Source organism: Coturnix japonica, chromosome 6, assembly GCF_001577835.2.
Source record: "Coturnix japonica isolate 7356 chromosome 6, Coturnix japonica 2.1, whole genome shotgun sequence".
In the NCBI taxonomy this organism is placed as follows: Eukaryota; Metazoa; Chordata; class Aves; order Galliformes; family Phasianidae; genus Coturnix; species Coturnix japonica.
The window spans coordinates 13,668,464-13,687,080 of record NC_029521.1 but is presented as its reverse complement, the minus strand read 5'-3'; the positions used below and the strand labels follow the sequence as shown (position 1 = coordinate 13,687,080).

The 18,617-nt window shown below is 39.4% G+C and overlaps 1 protein-coding gene across 12 annotated transcripts in view; it reads right to left on the bottom strand.

Annotated features, from left to right (window-relative positions):
* Window positions 1-4,888: 4,888 nt before the first annotated feature.
* Window positions 4,889-18,617, bottom strand: part of USP54 (ubiquitin specific peptidase 54) — a 90,111-nt gene continuing 76,382 nt past the window's right edge. For 5 of the 12 annotated variants that reach the window (XM_015866495.2, XM_015866493.2, XM_015866492.2 and 2 more), the window contains 7 exons: window positions 16,263-16,382; window positions 14,830-15,022; window positions 11,230-12,659; window positions 8,815-8,933; window positions 7,987-8,124; window positions 7,036-7,222; window positions 4,889-6,330 (listed from right to left, as the gene is read on the bottom strand). In XM_015866495.2, coding sequence (XP_015721981.1) covers window positions 5,672-6,330; window positions 7,036-7,222; window positions 7,987-8,124; window positions 8,815-8,933; window positions 11,230-12,659; window positions 14,830-15,022; window positions 16,263-16,382 — 2,846 coding nt within the window. In that variant the 3' untranslated portion in view covers window positions 4,889-5,671. Of the gene's footprint in view, window positions 6,331-7,035; window positions 7,223-7,986; window positions 8,125-8,814; window positions 8,934-11,229; window positions 12,660-14,829; window positions 15,023-16,262; window positions 16,383-18,617 lie in introns of those variants that run through there. The other 7 variants (XM_015866497.2, XM_032445586.1, XM_015866496.2 and 4 more) reach the window with 6 other exon arrangements.

Genomic DNA, 18,617 nt, shown 5'->3' with positions numbered 1-18,617 from the left:
GCTTGTTCCATTTCATTGACACTCAGTAGCGGCTGCTCGAAATGGTCCTTTCTGAACTGCCAGAAATGGTCCTGCGGTTCGTGTAAACCGAGAGAGTGACTCAGAAGCCACATTTTAACTTAAATACATTTTGACCTACTGCTGTACTGTGCGAGTATTCGATACAAGTACTTGAATTTTTTCTCTGGGAACTACACAAGACTTCCTTGTTGTCCAAAGACAAGTTCTTATGGCAAACTGTATTATTCATAACATAGCACCATTATTCAGAAAGATGGAAAGCACATACTTAGACCATTTTCTCCAGTATCATGGAATTATTACCACCACAATACTGTAGTTTTCAAATATCAGACAAATCAATGACTTGGGATGGAGACCAAATTATTCCTTCTACCTGTCCTTGACATTGCAGTAAGTCAGCGTGGTCAAGGAAAACTTTTTGACCAGCCGTGTGGTTGCCAGGAACAAGAAAAAAGGCCACAAGGCTTCATGGCTGTTCGTGCATTACTGAAGTAGGAGACAAGTTGCATTTTAGTAATAGATAAAATCTGAGAATCATTTTATCTCACTGATAAATTTTCATTAACTAAAAACTGATTGCATGGGATCTCTCTTTTCTATAGGACATCTTGTTCATGGATCAACAAAACTCAAAGTAGATATTCATACTTCATACTATCATAGTTGCTTTAGAGTGATGGGGTATTTTTTAAAAATAATGCCCTATAGGTAGGCCTGCCTCCCTAAAATACTTTGTTGGCCAGGTCTCCTGCTTGTGGAGGCTTTAAGAAAACTAGAGAATACAAAGGAGGGCAGCAAAAAGCAGAGTGAACTCAATTTTTAGAGTGAATAGAGGTGACTGGCTCATAGTCTATTATTATCATCAAGACAGTAAGATAAATGAAAAGAGGGAATTGCTTAGTCTCAGATGGAAGAAGGAGCAATAGCTTAAGGCTAAGGAAGGAAAAGTTTGAACTAGATAATAAGGGAGGGGGAAGGAATGCTTTAAACAGAGCAAGTGAACAATGTTTTGAGAAACCAATGCAAGAGTTTGAGGTACCACCACTGCAGAGGTGTGAGATGTTAATTAGAGATATGGTTAATCTCTAGTAGGTTTTGGTTAGAAAAATATCACCTAAAATTCTAGGGGTAGGCTAAGTGCCACAGGCCAAGATGCCTTAGCCTGTTTCTTATGATTGTAATAGTATGCAAAAAGACAGGGGCCTTGACTAGCTTTCAAAGCATAAGTCCGTACTTCTGCAGCCAGTTCATCGAAGTAACCAGAATGTGAAGGAAATGTGCAGGAAGCGAGTGCAACAGGCTTAAACTGTGGTAGCTGAGTAGCCTGCAATTTATACTAGTGTCTGATAACTCTGGTTTTTGCTTTTTTAAATCAGAGCTCTTTCTCAGTATTGCAGAGTACTTTAGAGTAATCCCACCAGTGATAATAACTATGGAAGAAGTAGTGCAAAAGGTAATCCACGTAACTAGGCTTGAAATTGTTCTGAACAGTCATCTGCAGTGATGAAATACTACTGGCAGCAAAAATAGATGTGTACAAATCTTACTTTTGCTTTCTACCACTCGTAGTGCTAAGCAGGAAATGGCACGGAGTTGAGACTCCAAAATATACCTAATGCAAGATGTAAGCTCATTTTTATCTTTGCCTCAGCTGGTATAAATACCAACCTGGCCATCACACCATTTACCCCATGTCTATTATACACACATATAGAAGTGGTATGTAAATGTTTCCGCATAGTTTAACTTACAGTGGCATGAACATTATTAGTCTCATAAAGATCACTGACCACTCTCTACATCAGTCTTCACTTCTCAAAAGCTGAAATGATACTCTGGTTCTGAGGACCCTCCCTGCCTAGGAACATATCCGTAGAGAGAAAAAAGAAAATTCAGACAGAACCAATACCAAGCATTCTCCAGAAAGACAGGGACATCTAAGAGAAGAGATGCAGTGCATACACATTCTTGTTACTCATCTTTCACACATCTATTTCCTTCAATTACAAACCACTCAAATTCTCTTTTTCTTTTGCTTTCTTCTTTCTCTTCTCTCCCTCCCCCTAAATGACCGACAGATCTGCCTTCTCATTCTTCACTGAGCTATGCATTCAGTACATAACCCATGTGACATTAATTCATGACAAAGGTGGAATTAATTCACACTGTCGAAATATGTAAATAGATAAAATGACATTAAATGCAAGATGCTCCAGTCACTGGGAACGCTCTCCATACTTTTTACCTCCTACCCCAACCGCCACTGTCAGTAATGTTAGGAAACACAGAAAACATCAGAAAAAGTTTCTTTCCTCTTCTCCAAGTTAATGTAGGTGTTGCAGCCTTTGATTATGAAGAACTAGGCACTTACCTTACACTTCTGTAGCACTCTTCTCTGAAGCAAAGTCCATTTTGTGTCTGATTGGTGCTGTACCCTCTAGCACATGCTCCACTGGACCAAATCAGCAGCTTAGTGGGTCAGAGTATGTTTTCCATAAACAGCATACACAAACACCATTGCCTTCAAGAGAAATAATTGTGCTAGGTAGTTCCTTTTTCATATACAGAAAGATTACATTTACATATGTTTGCTACAACTAGAACATCAAATCCCTATTATTGCTCTTTTTTCCCTTACATAGCCAGGTCTAAATACATTACAACACCTTGAGAGATTATACAAATGCAGTGAATGTTTTACTTCTAGGTAAATTAGAATTATTCAAGATGCAGGTTTAAGATCCCTCCACTTCAATTCTATCCACTAAACTGTTACTGTTACTGTTCCAGTAACAGAAGTATTTTAGGAAGAAAACCATGGTTATGATGCATCAAAGCTTATAAGCTTTAAGAAGAAATACTGTCCTGAAATAGCTGCTAGTGGAAGCTTCCTCCCATCTTACAGGCAGTGATTTTTAATGAACTACTGAATGAACGCAATGTACTTCCTAGGGTACAAATAGAAATAAACATCACTGAGGGGACTGAAAAGTTTGCAGTTAGTCAAAACAATGCAAAAACGTTTCAAAAGTTATGGCCTAATTAGTCCACTTCAGGCCTCTAGTTCAGTTAATTTAATAGTAAGCAGTCAATATACACAGATTTACAAATCAATTTTGAAACCACTGTTAGAACAATGATAAGTTAAAAGCAAAAAGACCACCAACAAAAGAAGAACATAAAACCCCAACAGTTCCCTTTGAAAAGAGAAAAACTGAGTAACACCAATGCTAATAGGATGAAGACGAGTTGCCTAAGCTCAGGATTAATCTGCACATTTTATGGAAGCATACGTCCTCCTCCCCAGTCACTAGAATTATAATTAAAAATAAACATATAATTTCCTTTATTTGCAAATGTTTTCTACTACGTTTTGTGTCTTGAATAAGTGACTTTGTGCCTTTTTTTTTTTTGGCAGATTTTTGTTTTTGTTTTAGATAACTGAGTTCAAGGCTACTTACAGACTTGCTCTGCACTCTGACTCTTTGAGAAAAAACATCAAGTATTTATTGTCCTCATTTGTACAGTACTGGGGTACTGTAATTTAATCTGTTAAAGGTGTAAAAAAAAAAAAAGAAAAAAGAAAAAAGGCTGAAAACAAACAGGGACTGCTTGTGTCCAGATTATCCTCACATAAATCATATCACTCAACCAATGAGAGAAACAAATGCAACAGGAATGTTTTCATCATATGTGCACCACACAAACATCCACTTTTCTGCCTTGGATCCACTTCCTATAAGCCAAGTTTTACTTCCTCAGCTAGGAAGTTCAGTTTATTAACACGTCCATGAGCAGCCAAAGAGACCAACAGCTCCATACCTGTGTGGAAACAAATCTTAATCAAACCATTGTTTCAGTGTAGTAATATTCCATTGATTTGTGTTTAAACAGTTAGTAAAAATAATAATAACTAAAAATTAGTAGCACTGTTCAAAATTTCATATAGTTAAACTGGCTAAACCGCTCTGAAAAAGTCAACATTTTGTAGGGAATTTTGGAATGGTAGAGTACAGAAAGAGTTTGTGCCCTGCCCCTAGAGCTAGTGGGGTCAGTTATGTACACAGAAATGAGCAATAGGGTCCCAAATGTAAAACATGATTCGGCATTACATAGTCACACGAAATTGTAGCAATAGTCAACATAACAACAATTAAGTATTCAGAAACAAGAAACTGAAAAATGACAATTAGTAAAATAAAATTCAAACTCAGACTAAACAGCGAAAGCAGATGAAATCTTACCAAGCACAAAGGTGCAAGTAATGAAATGAAATGGAAATGAAAACCAAAATACTCACCTAGAACACCATTGAGACCAGATTAGCAAGACCACACACTAGAGGGCAGTCTGTATCTTCCACAGCTGGCTGGGATACAGGATAGAAGGCCCTAATCTACAGTCTCATTTTTATGTTAACACATAACAGCACGGGTTTTAACAACTTATAAGCAGCATATCTGGTTATACATACAAGTGCAGGAGAGGAACTCTTGTTACAGAGAGATTTCTCACAACATCAACCATTTCTATCTACCCTTCCAGATTAAGGGTAGGAATCCTGTTTGCATACATCGTACATAGATTCAATAGATGTCCCCACCCTCCCCAGCCAGGAAGTTTCAAACACTTTAGAAAGGACATGTAACGACTGCCTGTTATGAAGGGAAAGTTACAGTAGTGTAAAACATCAAATCTAGAAATAAAAGTACACCCTCATGATGTCCATGGATCTGGACAGGTACTTATTATATAAACTTTGTGAATGAAGCATAACAAATTACTCAGTGTGTAAGAAAACAAGTAATTCCAGATCAATTCATCAGCAAAGGCAAATAGCAAAGAAAGCTCATAAACAGACAGATGAGTAGAACTATTTTCATAGGTTTATTTGAAAAATACTTACAAAAGCAAGTAAGTTTGACACTAAAATAGTTAAACTTATTCTGTGTTTACATTGGTGTCATTAAGCGTGCAGCATTAACAATCTTTTCCGCTTGAAGCATTGTTAGTTCGCCTTAAGGAAGTGAGGAAAAACTCTGGTTTACCAATGAACAATGTCTCCCTGACACTTCCTCAGCAGCAGCTGTAGCTGTGATCTCTGAAATGAGATCTCAGTACACTGAAAACTAGGTTTGTTTTACTAACTTCCAGCTTATCAAGTGCAGATTTACTGGAACCTGGGAAGTTGGATAGTTTATTTTTTCCCTATGAAGGAAAGAGAAGAGGAAGGAGAAGAAAACAAAGTAATTGGCTTTGTATGCAAAGAATTTACCAAAGCTACATTTCATGAAAAAATCCTTAAAAATGTCCTTATATTAACGGCCGTCTTCCTTCAAAACATGCCTATACTTTTGAACTTACCCGTAAACCAATGCCCCTGATGCCTAACATTCCTACTACGCTTTTTGCCAGAAGAGGCCAAGACTATAATAGCTAAGATTCCCCATCCAGACAACAGTTCAGTAGTGTCAGAAAAGAAATACAGTGCAATTAGTTTCCACATATTATATAGCTACATTTTAAGACAAAACTGGCACAGGTAACTGATTGAAAGAGTTCGCCGTCTCCTTATAATCCACACTACAGCAACCGCAATAGTCTGTTCACAGAGTGATTTATCATGGTGCATGGAGCGGATGGGGTCTTACCACCCATTTTTTTGTACAGTGCCAGTAGCTGCTGCTGCTCGAGCCAGCATATTTCTGTGTGCCTCTGAAGCTGAAGAAAAAGCCCCATCCTTCACATGCACTGGCAGCATCCACCTTCTGCCTGGCTGAGGGGTATAACTGTTTTGTCGCCAGTCTTCATCTGGGGGCATATCAACTCTCCTTGGACCCGGGGCCTTAACAGAGGAAGGGGGCACGGGACAACCTTGAGGGGAGCCGAGGTCCCAAGAAGGCTGATGCAGTATTCTTAAAGTGCTGTAGTCTGTGCTGGCTGGCAGCCTGCAACTGGTGGCATAAGACTCACGCATTTGATGTTGTGAAGGCTGCTGGAGGAAGCCTTCCTGTAAACTCTTGCCTGGTTGGCCAGCACGTTTACCCCAGAGTGTCATTCGTTTATCTGGTAACGTTGCTGCTTGTCTGGCAGGGTAGCCCATGTTCAGCCAATGGCCAGAGACATTTGATGCTCCACCTCCTGAACACGGATTAGGAAGAGGTTTTTGCCCCTGGGAGAGGGTGCCTCTGGGTGCACAAGGGAGACTGCCATAGCTCAGTGCCATACCTGGGTAGTCTTCACCTTGGAAAGCTTCACCCCTGTCAGGCACAACCAGAAGTTTCTGGATGATGTTCTTCTGATCTCCTAGGGATAAAAAAAAGTAAGGGTTTCTCAGTTATTATTTGTGTATTGTTGCTTCTTCTCAGAACCTTCAGCTGGCCAATGCATGACAGAAGATAAACATAATCACTAACACATCCAGTTAATGGTTGATGGGTAATTCTGAACAAAAACTAATTGCACTTTTCTAGCACTCATTTTCCTTTCTGCATTTTCTACTTATCCTACTTCAGTTACTATCACAGACTTCACAGAGTGAAAGATTTCTTTAATTACCATCTCTTCTGTCATCAATTAAACTGGTTTTAATGTCTTTCATGTGAAAAGTAATTCACAGGTGAAAAAATGCAGAAATTAGTTATTTCTACTAGCACAGTTACATTCGTTTTCTGCTGGACCTAGTCGCTTGCAGATGTACTTCAATACATGACAACAATGTGGTGGGCTCTACTGCTGCTGTAACACTGGAGAAAATATCTCACAAAGATGTAAATATGATCTCATGTTAAAAGTAACTATAGTGTTTCCATAAAGATAATTTCCAATTTATGTCTACTTGGCATAGAATCACTGAACAACTCCAAAGGGCAGAAGAGAAAAAGAATGTGTTTAATCCTTTCAGATTTCTGGAGAAATTCAGGGAGGTGGTATATTATGAGGCAAGACCTGCAGGAATTTATTTCAGCAATATTTCTGATCACGAACAAGGATGAAAAATCCTGTGATTACCTGACAGTTTACGTGCCTTGCCCACCATGCTGGGCACCAGTACATCATGGGGTAGGTGCTGCACCTGGTTTGGGGTGTGCTGGGGATCAAAGGGAAACACAGGAGGATCATGGGGGAAAGGAAGGGAAGTGGAGCTGGAAGAACGGTGGCTGGTTTCCATTGGCATTTTCCTCATATTTGGTGCTTCCTTTTATAAAATGAGAAAGGAGAAGAAAAAAAACAAAAAATGATGAGTAAACACAGAGTTGGGGTTGAATCAAGCAACAGTGGTGTTGATCCAAGGAAAAGGATGAGTTACTGGAAAAAAACAACAACACACCATGCATTTGTAAGTGAGAAATACAAACAAAAATTGCATCAATCCAGTAAGGCTCTTACTGCAGTGGTGGGCTACTTAGGAGGGTTATTTGATTGGAATATGATTGGATAAACATTCCAAGGAGACTTGGTATATACCAAGACTGAAATATACCAAGGAGAAAACAAAACAAGTCACATAAACCAGTCAAAAAGGTTTAGTGCACAAACTGAATCCACAAAACAACAGCAGGCCAGTCAGAATTGGAACTGATTATTATGGCTGGTTATATTGCTCATCATCAAGAATAATCTGATTCTGTTTTCCTTACTGGCAGCTTTTATCTTCTACTTTAGTCTAATTCACAAAAGAAAGTAAAAAGTTTATTCTGGATGTCCCTGTATACTGGGCAAGGAACCTTAGCTCACGTCTTACTAGTTGCAGAAGGTATTACTTTTTACTCCTGAAAAAATGATTTTGTTGTTTAAAGAAAAGCACATTCTTCTTCCAGAAAAAGAACGGAATACACAAAGAAAAGCTTTCATCATGGCTTATGACTCAGTTGTCTGCTTTCTTGTTTATTAGCTACTACATGTAGTCAGAAAACAGCAAATCTACACGCTCTTTGGAAAGCTGCACATCATTCTACTTACAAAACTATGAGAAGAGACCAGGGTCTCTTCTCTGTTTGAGACAACTGTCCCACTGAGACTGCGAGCAATGCGACGGAAATTCTCTGCACTGTACATCTCCTCTTCTGGTTCCCTGCTACGTTCTCTGGTATATGTGACCTGCAGACAATACGGGAGACTTCAGAAAAGGCTTTCTATAACATCAAGGTTGTGTAATTACTATATTATTATTACATTCATTATAATTTTTCTTTTCTGTAGTGAGATTATCTCTTTTAGAAGTATCCAAAGCCAGGACAAAAAGACTACCATTGGTTACATTTAATGAATACAAAAGTTCAATAGGAGGTACTTGCATGAATACATGGTCTTGTACAGGCACTGATAAGCAACTACCAACTATTTAAACAGATCCTCTCAGGAAAAAGTATCTTCTCCCATCTGAAATGACCAGAAACCAACTACAGCAATATCTATCAAAACATGTAATGAAATCTGTGCTCCTGTAAGTTGTAACGTCCAGAAGCATGAACTGCAAACTGAAATGCAAAGCAGTTCTTGTCAGTATGTTCAAAGAGGACAGATTTTAAAAGTCTTCAGGGGTATGTGATGTCAGAGTCAGAATGTAGGTAATGTGGTCACATGCAAAGTGCTCATAGTATGAGTCATTCATGTTTTCATCAATTAATTCTGAGCTGGGTTGCACTTTAAATTCTCCTGTAGTATTATCAATGATTCCACTATCATTTTTTCCTTCATAACATATTCTACCTCTCCCATTTAAGTTTCTTTCACTTACACAGGCTAAGCACTTCCCTCCCTAGCACAACTTAGTAGACATGCCATCACCTTGGAGACAGAAGAGGCAGTGGAACCATACAGACTGCGCTCGATCTCTGCTGTCGGGGTTTTCGAGAGACCCATGCCAGCTGTAGTACACAGCTTCCTCGCATTCAGGTTTGCAGAGACTGAGAAGGAAATTGTTATGGTTAGATTCTAGGCAGATTTCCACATTACAGAACATTTTCATTTATTGATAGAGATTTTATATACACAGTAATCACCGATTCTTTCAACATTAATTTATTAAACTAACTCTCAGCATTGTCAAAGAAAGAGTCCATCAAGACACTCGCTCCTGTTGCACTTTCCCCTCTACGAACTTCTAACGAACAGTGAATTTAAACACTCAGTAGAGCCAAGATCAAATGATTCAGCTGCACATCATTGCTTGTTTGGTACAGAGCCAGGACAGCCTAGTGGGGCTAAATGGAAAGAGAGCTATCAAACCAGTTACCTAAGTTACTTGAGGTAAACAAGACCATCAGCTTCGATTCCCCACATGTCCATCCACTTGTTCCACTTAGTGCTACAGCTTGTCAGCCATTCTTGTCCTGCTTAAGTAGCTGAAACTGCTTTTTCCAATCAAGATTGCTACAGTTACACTTGATTTCAGTGTATGACAAGCCAGTTATACCCTAAAATATCTCACGGAATATACAGGCAGATCAATGGCCTAATAAAAATGGTCACAAGGAATCTACCTATGAAGGAAGAAAAGCAAGGTGCAGAAACAGCACGTTTCCTGCACCGAGGAGGCATTTGGAAGATTAGGTCTCTGAGTCTGTACTCTGTCATAAAGCTTCAGTAATGAAACACTGACATTTTTTACCATTAATTTGAATACAAAGGCCTGACAAAAACTGTTGACATGTTACACAAAGACTTAAACCTTATTTCCAAATGAAGAGGAAATAGAAGTTAAAAGTGGGAAAGAGCTGTCCCAGATTTACTCAGACTATTTTCACCAAATTTATTACAGTAGATGCATTGGCTCAAACATTTTGTTTCTAAACAGCATTTACAGAACTTCGGGAAAAAAAAAAAGGTTGTAAGTCACAGCAAAGCAGAAGTAAAGATCTCAAAGACAAACTTTAGTCTAAAAGGATATCCACATCTCATTCTTCAGATATGCAGTGAGAAAACAGGCAGGAAAAGTATCAGTTGAAGAGACAGGGCATTTGACGACAGAACTCTGAAGCTTCAGTTATCACTAAAGCAACTGGGTTCTATTCTGCTGACTTTCAAAAAAGAGTTCCCAAATTAGTGTGCTATAAAGGGACACACACATAAGACCACCTGATCCAAGCTCACGCAAGAAAGTACCTGTGAAGCTGTGAGGTCAGATCTTCCCTAATTCTGAAAGAAAATCAAAAGAAAACACGGAATGGCTGTCTTAGGACCTGCTCTGCCAGCAGAATACAAGATGAGAATTTCATGGAATACTTGAGTTACTGAATTTTAAAAACAACCATTCAAGAGTTTTACCATGGCATTCCCTCTAGATGCAGCCAGACTTGATTTTTCAGGAACAAAAGAACTTAATACTACATTTGCAGGGCAGGAGGAAATCTGCTTTGCATGTGTATTCATTTCTATTTTATTTGTAGACATACACACTTTGGTACCTGCCAAGTTTTGAGCAGCTTTGTATCTGACCAGAAAAATTCACAACACGGATACAATGGCACAGATAAAAAATAAACTTGTTTCAGTTGTGCTAAGCAGAGAATCAGTGCTGTCCTGCCCCAGACAGAAGATCAGAGCAGCTTAAGTGGAACTGGGCTGCTATCATCTGACTCTAATGACTGTTCCCAGCAATGTCAGAGCTGTTCTCACCACCAGTGCCGGAATCTATTCACTTGCTTTCAGCACCAACTAATCTACAAGGTGTCAAGGATTTAAGTAGAGATCATGCACCCTAATTGCCACTTTCACAATTAATCTTCCAGAATTCAAAGCAGGTGTCCCTTAGAAAAAAACAAGTTCTCAGACCGAGCAATGCTTTTAGAAGTTATTCCTCTCTATCAGGTACAGACTAAATTCTCACAGACAGTACAATCATAGCCACAAAGTTGTACAATATTCACACCAGGAATAGAAACAGTTTTAATAAACCGCAGGGGTGATTCAGGACTTTCAAACAGTAGAATTCAATAGCCTAACCTAAACAGTTAGCTTCCTACTTCAAAAGCGGATCAATTACTTCTATGTTATTCTTAACAGATTTTGCTGTTTGCCAAGATCAACAACTGTTGATCACAGTGCTTCTCTACCTCTACGGTTAAAATGCTTTCAGAGTCCTCAACCTGAATATTTACTTAAGTTCACACCCATTTAACTAAACTGTCTGGAAAACATCTCCTCACCTGTAACGGAACATGGTGGTAGGTCAATCAAGAAAAACAACTGCAGTATTCTTACCTGAATGGTCAAATGGATACCTAGCACTGTCCTGTCTTCCCAAGAAAGGTCTAGTGGCCTGAGATGCCTGCAGACTAGTCTGATAGAGGGATTCCAGTTCTGAGAGCTCCTGTTCTGTGTCTTGATTCCACTGTGGATGCAGATGTACTGGGATCCTGCTCAAGTCATCTCCAACTGCTCTCTGATCAGAAAGGGATGGACTTCTGCCAGGTACAGGAAGCCATTCAGTATTCTTATTATCCTTCTGAGAACTGTAATACCTAGTAACATTATCCACCCAGCGGTCCACAGGCATAGAGGCAACCATGCTACCAGTAGCTCCATCATCCACCTGTTTCATTCCTCCATCATGACAGTGCCTTTCCAGGTAGGGTGCAGGGTCTACTATATTCTGTCCACCTCTTCTACACATCTCTTCACTGATAGAACAAATACTCTTAGAAGCAACCTGCTTACCCTCCAGAGAAATTACCCCATCCCTAATATCCACAGTTGAGTGTAATTTTTCAGAAGACTGGGTTTTGTTCTCTTGGTTTTGATGGATTAGCTGTCTGTAATCAGAGGGTGAAGGGTTGATGGAAGATTTTTGTATTTGTTTTGGAGACGTCTCATCCTGACATACTGCAGAAGTCCAGCCTCTTTCATGAGTACCTTTCCTCTGGGAGACTGCATGCATTTTCTGAAACTGCTCTGCCAAGGAGCGAACGTGTCCCTTCGTACTAACAGCCTCAGATTTGCAACCTTCTGCTATACTGTATTCATCCTGTGAGGGTAATAAAATCTCATGACTGTTTGCTCTGGAGTATTTATTTGTTTTCTGTAAAGGATCCAGGGAGCACTGCTGTGAAGGGGGTGAAACTGCAGGGGACATTTCATGATAGCTCCCTAAATGATCAATGCTGGGCCGCACTGGAGAGCTTGAAAGTTTGGAACAAGGACTGTGCTGGATGTCCTTTTCAGGAGATGCTGCTTGTGGTGGATGTGGACAGGGAAACAGTGTAGGCAAAGACCCAGAGTTTACTGTGTTAGGTGTGAGAATGGGTGCTATGCTATGAACCTCTTCTAACTTGCTGCTACTGCAGCATTCCCTATATTCTTTAGGCCCTGTGGCTGTAGTGTCAGTAAATTCCACGCTATGGTGGGCATCGTTCTCAGTTCTTGCAGACCTCTCTGCCAACCCTTGCCTATAGGGAAAAGAGGGAACTTGGTCATGAAAATCAGAAGAAGCAGACTGGAATTTTGGAGAGATCCTGTTGGATGGATTGCTTTCAGGAGGGGACAGGGAGGAAGACTCTGGATATAATGATGAGTGCAATTCATGGCAGGAAGCAGGTGGGTGGAAGAAAGAACTGGACCCAAATTCCACTTCCTTGTTGGGTTCCAGTGGTACCTCCTGGCTCAGCAGTACTTGGAACGGGCCAGTCTGTTCACTAAAACACACAGAAGGGCAAATGATTAGCAGTAGTCATTGCTTATGCTTAACCCTAGGGTGCAGAACTTACCCTATGCTACATATCCCTCAATACATTTCTCTTTCTTTGCCATCTGAATCGTGATGGAAGATTTTGTATTAAAATTCAGTAGATAAAGAAATGACAGTCCTTTGCTTCTAAGTATGACTTTCTACTTTAACTGATCTGCTGAAACCATTTCACATTTTGAAAAGTACTGTAGTAAAGTTATGCTTTATGGAATCTTTCCCAGCATTCTTACACAGCACCCTATGTACTTTAACCTATAGACTTAGAGTGCAGTAGGAGTAACTGTGTAAGAACAGTAAAAACAGCATTTACATAAAATAAGCAATTGTTTCCAATGTTAATATTAGATTATTTTTTTTTTAACAAACTCAGACAAGTTCATGATCTGTAAACAACCTGACGGTATTTCCATAAGGTCCTCTCTACATAAGCAATTCATGGAGAACAACATGACAAATGGAAAGAACAGGTCATAATCTCTCTCAAATTGTACTCTCAATGATAAGATACTTAGTCAAGTTAAATAAATAACCGTTATTTTTCAATTATATGTACTCTAGGTATACTTCTAAATAATATATTGATATATAGGAAGAATATAAATTAATGCAATTATGTTTTTGGATTATACATGGCCTTCATGCTTTTCTGCATTTAGTCTAGTACGTTAATTTTAATATGCAGATGCAATAAAAAGTTCCAAGTTGGCATGACTGTGAGGAAACAACAAGTTACTAATAGCTTAACAGAGAACCTGAGGAAACTAACATCGTTGATCAGCTTCCTCCTTGAGATGTACAGAAGTTTTCATGTGCAGTTAATGCATGTGGCAGAATGAACTCATCTGTGAGTAACTTCAAGCCTTGCACTACCTACATTATTCACATCAAAGCAAGAATTCAAGACACTGGCTATCAATACATTCCTTCCATTGGCTATAATATTTAGCTCAATAAAACTTTTGGAAAAGCAATGTTCTTTTCACAAAGCAACAGTACATTCAGCATTAACAAAATTAATTCAGAAAGTTCCTTTTTTTTTTTTTTTTTTTTCATTTTCTTAGAATCTACCAAAATGAATAATTGGGGCTCTCTATTTCTAGTCCAAGAAGATACAATGGACCATGACTAACAAAAATATCATCCCTCGTTACATATAATTCAACTACTGCAGGAAAAGCACATGATGAGATATAGCCTAGCAGTTGTGCAAATCCACCGAGTTTTAGTATATAGCTCTGTTTTAAAAAAGGAAAAGATTCTCATCTGAGATTTCATCTACATTCCTAATAATAAAGCATGTTAGAAAGGAAAAAGGAAATAAAAGTAACAGTACAAGAAACACCCTAGAAATTGGATAGGGATGGTCTTGTGCTAGGGAGGGAATGGTATGGGGAGAAAGAAGGATCAAGCTGCATGCTAAAGAGGGTGGGAAGAAGGGATCGGTTACAGCAGAGAGTTAATTATGCTAGAGTTGAAGTCTGTATATGGAAGAAAGAATCATGAAGAGTCTGCTAAGCCAGTCCGCAGGAAGCTGGGAAGCATAGAAAGGAAATGAAGAATGACAGAGCACCAGGGAGAGTAGTCAAGGTGACAGGATAAGGATCTGGATCCAAGAGCTGTACTAGAGCACCATTAGGTAAGTGGACTAGAAAGAAAAGACTAATGTACTTGACACTTTTCAGAGTACAGTAGGTTGCTGTTTCTAATATAAAAGCAGTTATAGCAAGACTTTTATCATAGTACTTTACTGTTCTGAGTCCTGAAACTGCTCCCAACGGCTAACAGCTGCACATTACATCTTAATGTCCCTTCTCACCACATTACTACTGTATTCTTTCTTACTATGCATAAAATGTCAGTGCTGCCAGGCACTGACTCCACTTCTGTCACAGACTGCATTTTGAACATGTGCACAGTGAACTACTGAGAAGGGAAAGAGGAAAAAAAAAAAGTAGCTGACCCTCTTAAAATATAATTTAGCCTAAACAAGAAAGAAATAAGGAGAAACGCTGTAGGATTGGTCTGTCCAGAGTAATATATATAATTTTCTATTTCTTTCCAGACTGTACTGCTCAGATGCAGCCCAGATCTGGGTCTAGGTGATAGACTTGAACTACCTTGTAGACTGGGACACGGTGCCGCCCTGCGGTGGGTGGCAGGTTGGTGACGGCAGCGGCTGCGATGGCTGTTGGTGCTGCATGCGATCCTGGAGGCTCCGGGCTTTTCGGATACTGATTTGCAGCTTCTTATCGACTAGGGCTCTGCTGTGAGTGCTAGAGTTGGCATCATGCATGGCAAGTCTTAGTTTAGCTAAAATGCAAAAGAAAACATAGCAGAAAAACAAACAGAAAAAAGGAATAAAATTGAAAAAGAAAAAAAAAAAAAAAGATGCAGCAAAAACATAAAACATGGACCATGCAAATATTGCTACAAAAAGATCACAAGGATGCTACTGTTTCCATTAATGCACATTCAGCTTAGCCAGGCGTCCAAACAAGTTAATTGAAACTAAATCAAAATGAAGTAAAATTAATAACTGTTTGAGTATGTTTTAGCCCAACTTCTCATCCCCTTCATACAGGCTCATTCCAGTCCTATCACACTGCTGCTTCATTCCTCTGTTCTCCTGCTCCTGCTCCCAGGTATAAGCCATACCTGGGACTCCCATTATTTAGTGGGTGGCAATCTTGACCACAGCAGGGTGGTTGGAACTAGATGATCTTTAAGGTCCCCTCCAACCTAAACCATTCTATGATTCTGTGCAAGGACACCCAGCTGCATTCTGAAATTGAGCACATACCTTGCTGGAATGGAAGCTAACTGCTTTCACAATAGCTGCATGTTGCACGCTACTCTGCAGTTCACAAGAGCCAATTTCTAAACACAAATGCAGAAGGACTACCTACCCTGTCTGCGGCCATTCTATACAGACAGAGAGGAGCATGGGGTGAGACAGCCAGCCAGTCACAATGGAAAAAGACCAAAAAGTAAAAATAAAATGAAATCACATAGCACACATTCTCAAGTGTCACAATGCATTTAAGCGCTTCAATGTCCTAATGCTTTTTCTTTCTGAGAAGCAGGTACAGCACAGCTTCTTTTTTTTTTTTTAAGATTAATTCAAAGGACTTAGGAATAGGCTATACTTTTCCTCCCTATTCTACATCCTCTATAAAGAACAGCCATTTGTAATTTGGCTTGAGGACTGGGAAAATAACTGTTAAATGAAAGTCAAGTGGCAGAAGGAGTTACCATGCTGGTGCTTGCTGAAATGCAACATTTAGCACCAAGAGACACATCAGTATCCCAGTGCTGGAGAAAACAAAAGAACAGATGCAAACATGAAAATATGGAGATGAAGATAGGGCTAAAACCCCACAAACAGAATGCTTGACAAAAGAAAAGATTGTGTTACCCATCACATTCCTAAGGACCAGCTGGATCCCTGTATTATTACCTGACCACAAAGCATGATTAAATGTTTCCGACTTTCTTATGATATTAGCAAACTGTCAAAAGCGCAATAGCTGAAGCGGTTAGAATTACTTACATATAGCTTCGTTACAGAGAGCCAAAGCTGAAGCACAATCCCCCTTCTGCTCCTGATTCAGCGACTCTTCAAAGATTGAGTCTGCCTCCTGCATGGACTTCTCAAAGCCATCACTCCTCCCTGCAATGGGCAGCACCCTTCATTGTGGTTTCATTCTTTGCAAAACCCTCACTTACAGTCATCCCATTTGTGACTGCTACACTGTTCCACACAGAGCCATTGGCATAGATCTCTCCCGGACTGTTTGCATAGCTGTGCATATCTCAAAACCATCTATTGTAACATCTAAACTTTTCTTAAGCAGGAATATAATTTGGGCATCCTGATAGATTTTACACACACACAGTGAAACAATGTGAAGGAGACTTTTTCCTCAGTCTTGGTCTACTTGAGGGAGTTGTACAGGTTTAATACATTATTTTCAAGTCCAGCTTAGTAGGAGGGACAGTGTGGACATGTCACAGAGCTAATTTAGACAATTTCTAAAAGGTAGGAATTAGCTTGAATTTAATTCTAAAATAAATTAGTAAAACATAGCAGGCCAGGGCTTTCCTTGCACTTGATTATCATAAGTCCCCCGTTAGACATCATCTGTCTCTNCCAGTTTGTTCCACATAAAATGTCTTCAATCTGAAACTACTGAGATGTCCATAAAACAATACTTAGACTTGAGTGCAAGTGTATATTACTCCAAAAAATAGTTCTGTGACTGCACTGAGTGTGTACTCTCAGTTACTGAGACACAGAATATGAAAGCCCAATTGCCTTGCAGCTTCAGGAGAAAAACACAGGGAAAAAAGTAAAAACGAAAGGGACAACAATCAAGAATTCTTTTTACAGTAGTTTAGAAAATAGCATAGGAAGATAAAAATATAAATCATTCTTGGACACAAATAGCAAATAAGAAACACTGAAGAAACATCCAGTTCTGAGAGGAGAAAATGCCCAAACAAGCCAGTGTCATCTATTAAACATTAATGCAAGTTACAGGCTGAAATGTTCATGCTCAAGTGAGGTAGGCCAAAATAATATTAGACTGTTTCACTGGGAGGTGGGTTGATTTTCTGTAAGGTCTTCATTATAACAGAGAATCTAAGGAGTATATTTCTTGGCCAACAGAAATTTATACCTTCTCAACTCCCAAAACATATACTATGGTCTGACCTGTTCTCCGGCAGCACTGTGCACAAATGGAGAGACATAAACCCATTATGAACTCATATGAAAAGCAATTACTGCAGAGAGAAGTGAGATTTGTTAGAGCAGTGAGTTAATCAAGCAGCACATTCAGTTTCAAAATCAAGGCTGCTGAGTGAGGCTCATAAGCAAGGCCAGCATACTGAAGTTAGTTTTCTTTCATGAGTTCAGCAATTTACTTGAGGGAAAATGAGTCACAAGTGTTCTGAAGTCCTGTGCATAAGCAAATGTTTCAGGCAACCTTACAGTCTGCTAATGTTAAGCTATTACATCTCTGGGATGGGGAAAGGCTTAGTGGGAACAAATTAAAATTTTCCTTCTCAGGTCAAAGGCTGTAACTCAAATATTGTACTGAAGTCTTTTTAGATAAAGAAATATCCTAGTTTCACTTCTTACCAGTGAAAAGCTAAGCAGGTCTTGCTTCTACCAACACAACAGAAGAACAAAGAAGGCCATTGTGTTGGAAAACTGCTAATTTCATTAACAAGGAAAAGACAATATCCTTGTGCTCAAGAACAGAGGCTCACTTTTCAATTTTTATCTCATTAGCACTTTACAAAAATAAACCCAAATGCTAATAAAAAGAAATACCTGTCTATTTTGGTACAGAAGTTGTAAACTGGTTACCTGCAGGTCACAGTGGGACCATAAAGGATTATCAAGTAACTCACTAATGCCAAGAAATTTTAAAAAGTACATTCAGGTTGTCAGACATCCTCATGAAGATCATATTATCCAGCCACCAAAAGTATAGTGACATTCCAACAGTTGGCAGAGTACCAGCTGTATTGCATCCAGAGCTCACATTGCTGTGGGGTGTCCCCTCTCAATCCTTCACCTCTGTTCTGCAGCACACAAACACCTCATCTCCTTCTCTGCTACAAGAGGTTTGAGTGAACAGTATAAGGGTCCCAGGAGGTCTGGCAACACAGAAGTGCCTGGGAGGCCACAGTACCTCAGTGAGTCTGCCCCAGCAATGCATGAATTCAGGAGACCAAATCCTACATGTTTCACCACATTTCTTGGTTCTGCTGACCTCCAGGAACCCACAGTTAAGCATTCTACCAAGTTTCTCAGCTGGGTCAGCCAGCCTTCTCTTACCAGCTAATGGAGACTGAGAATAAAACAACGGTGCTACACTTGAATCCTGTCACTAAT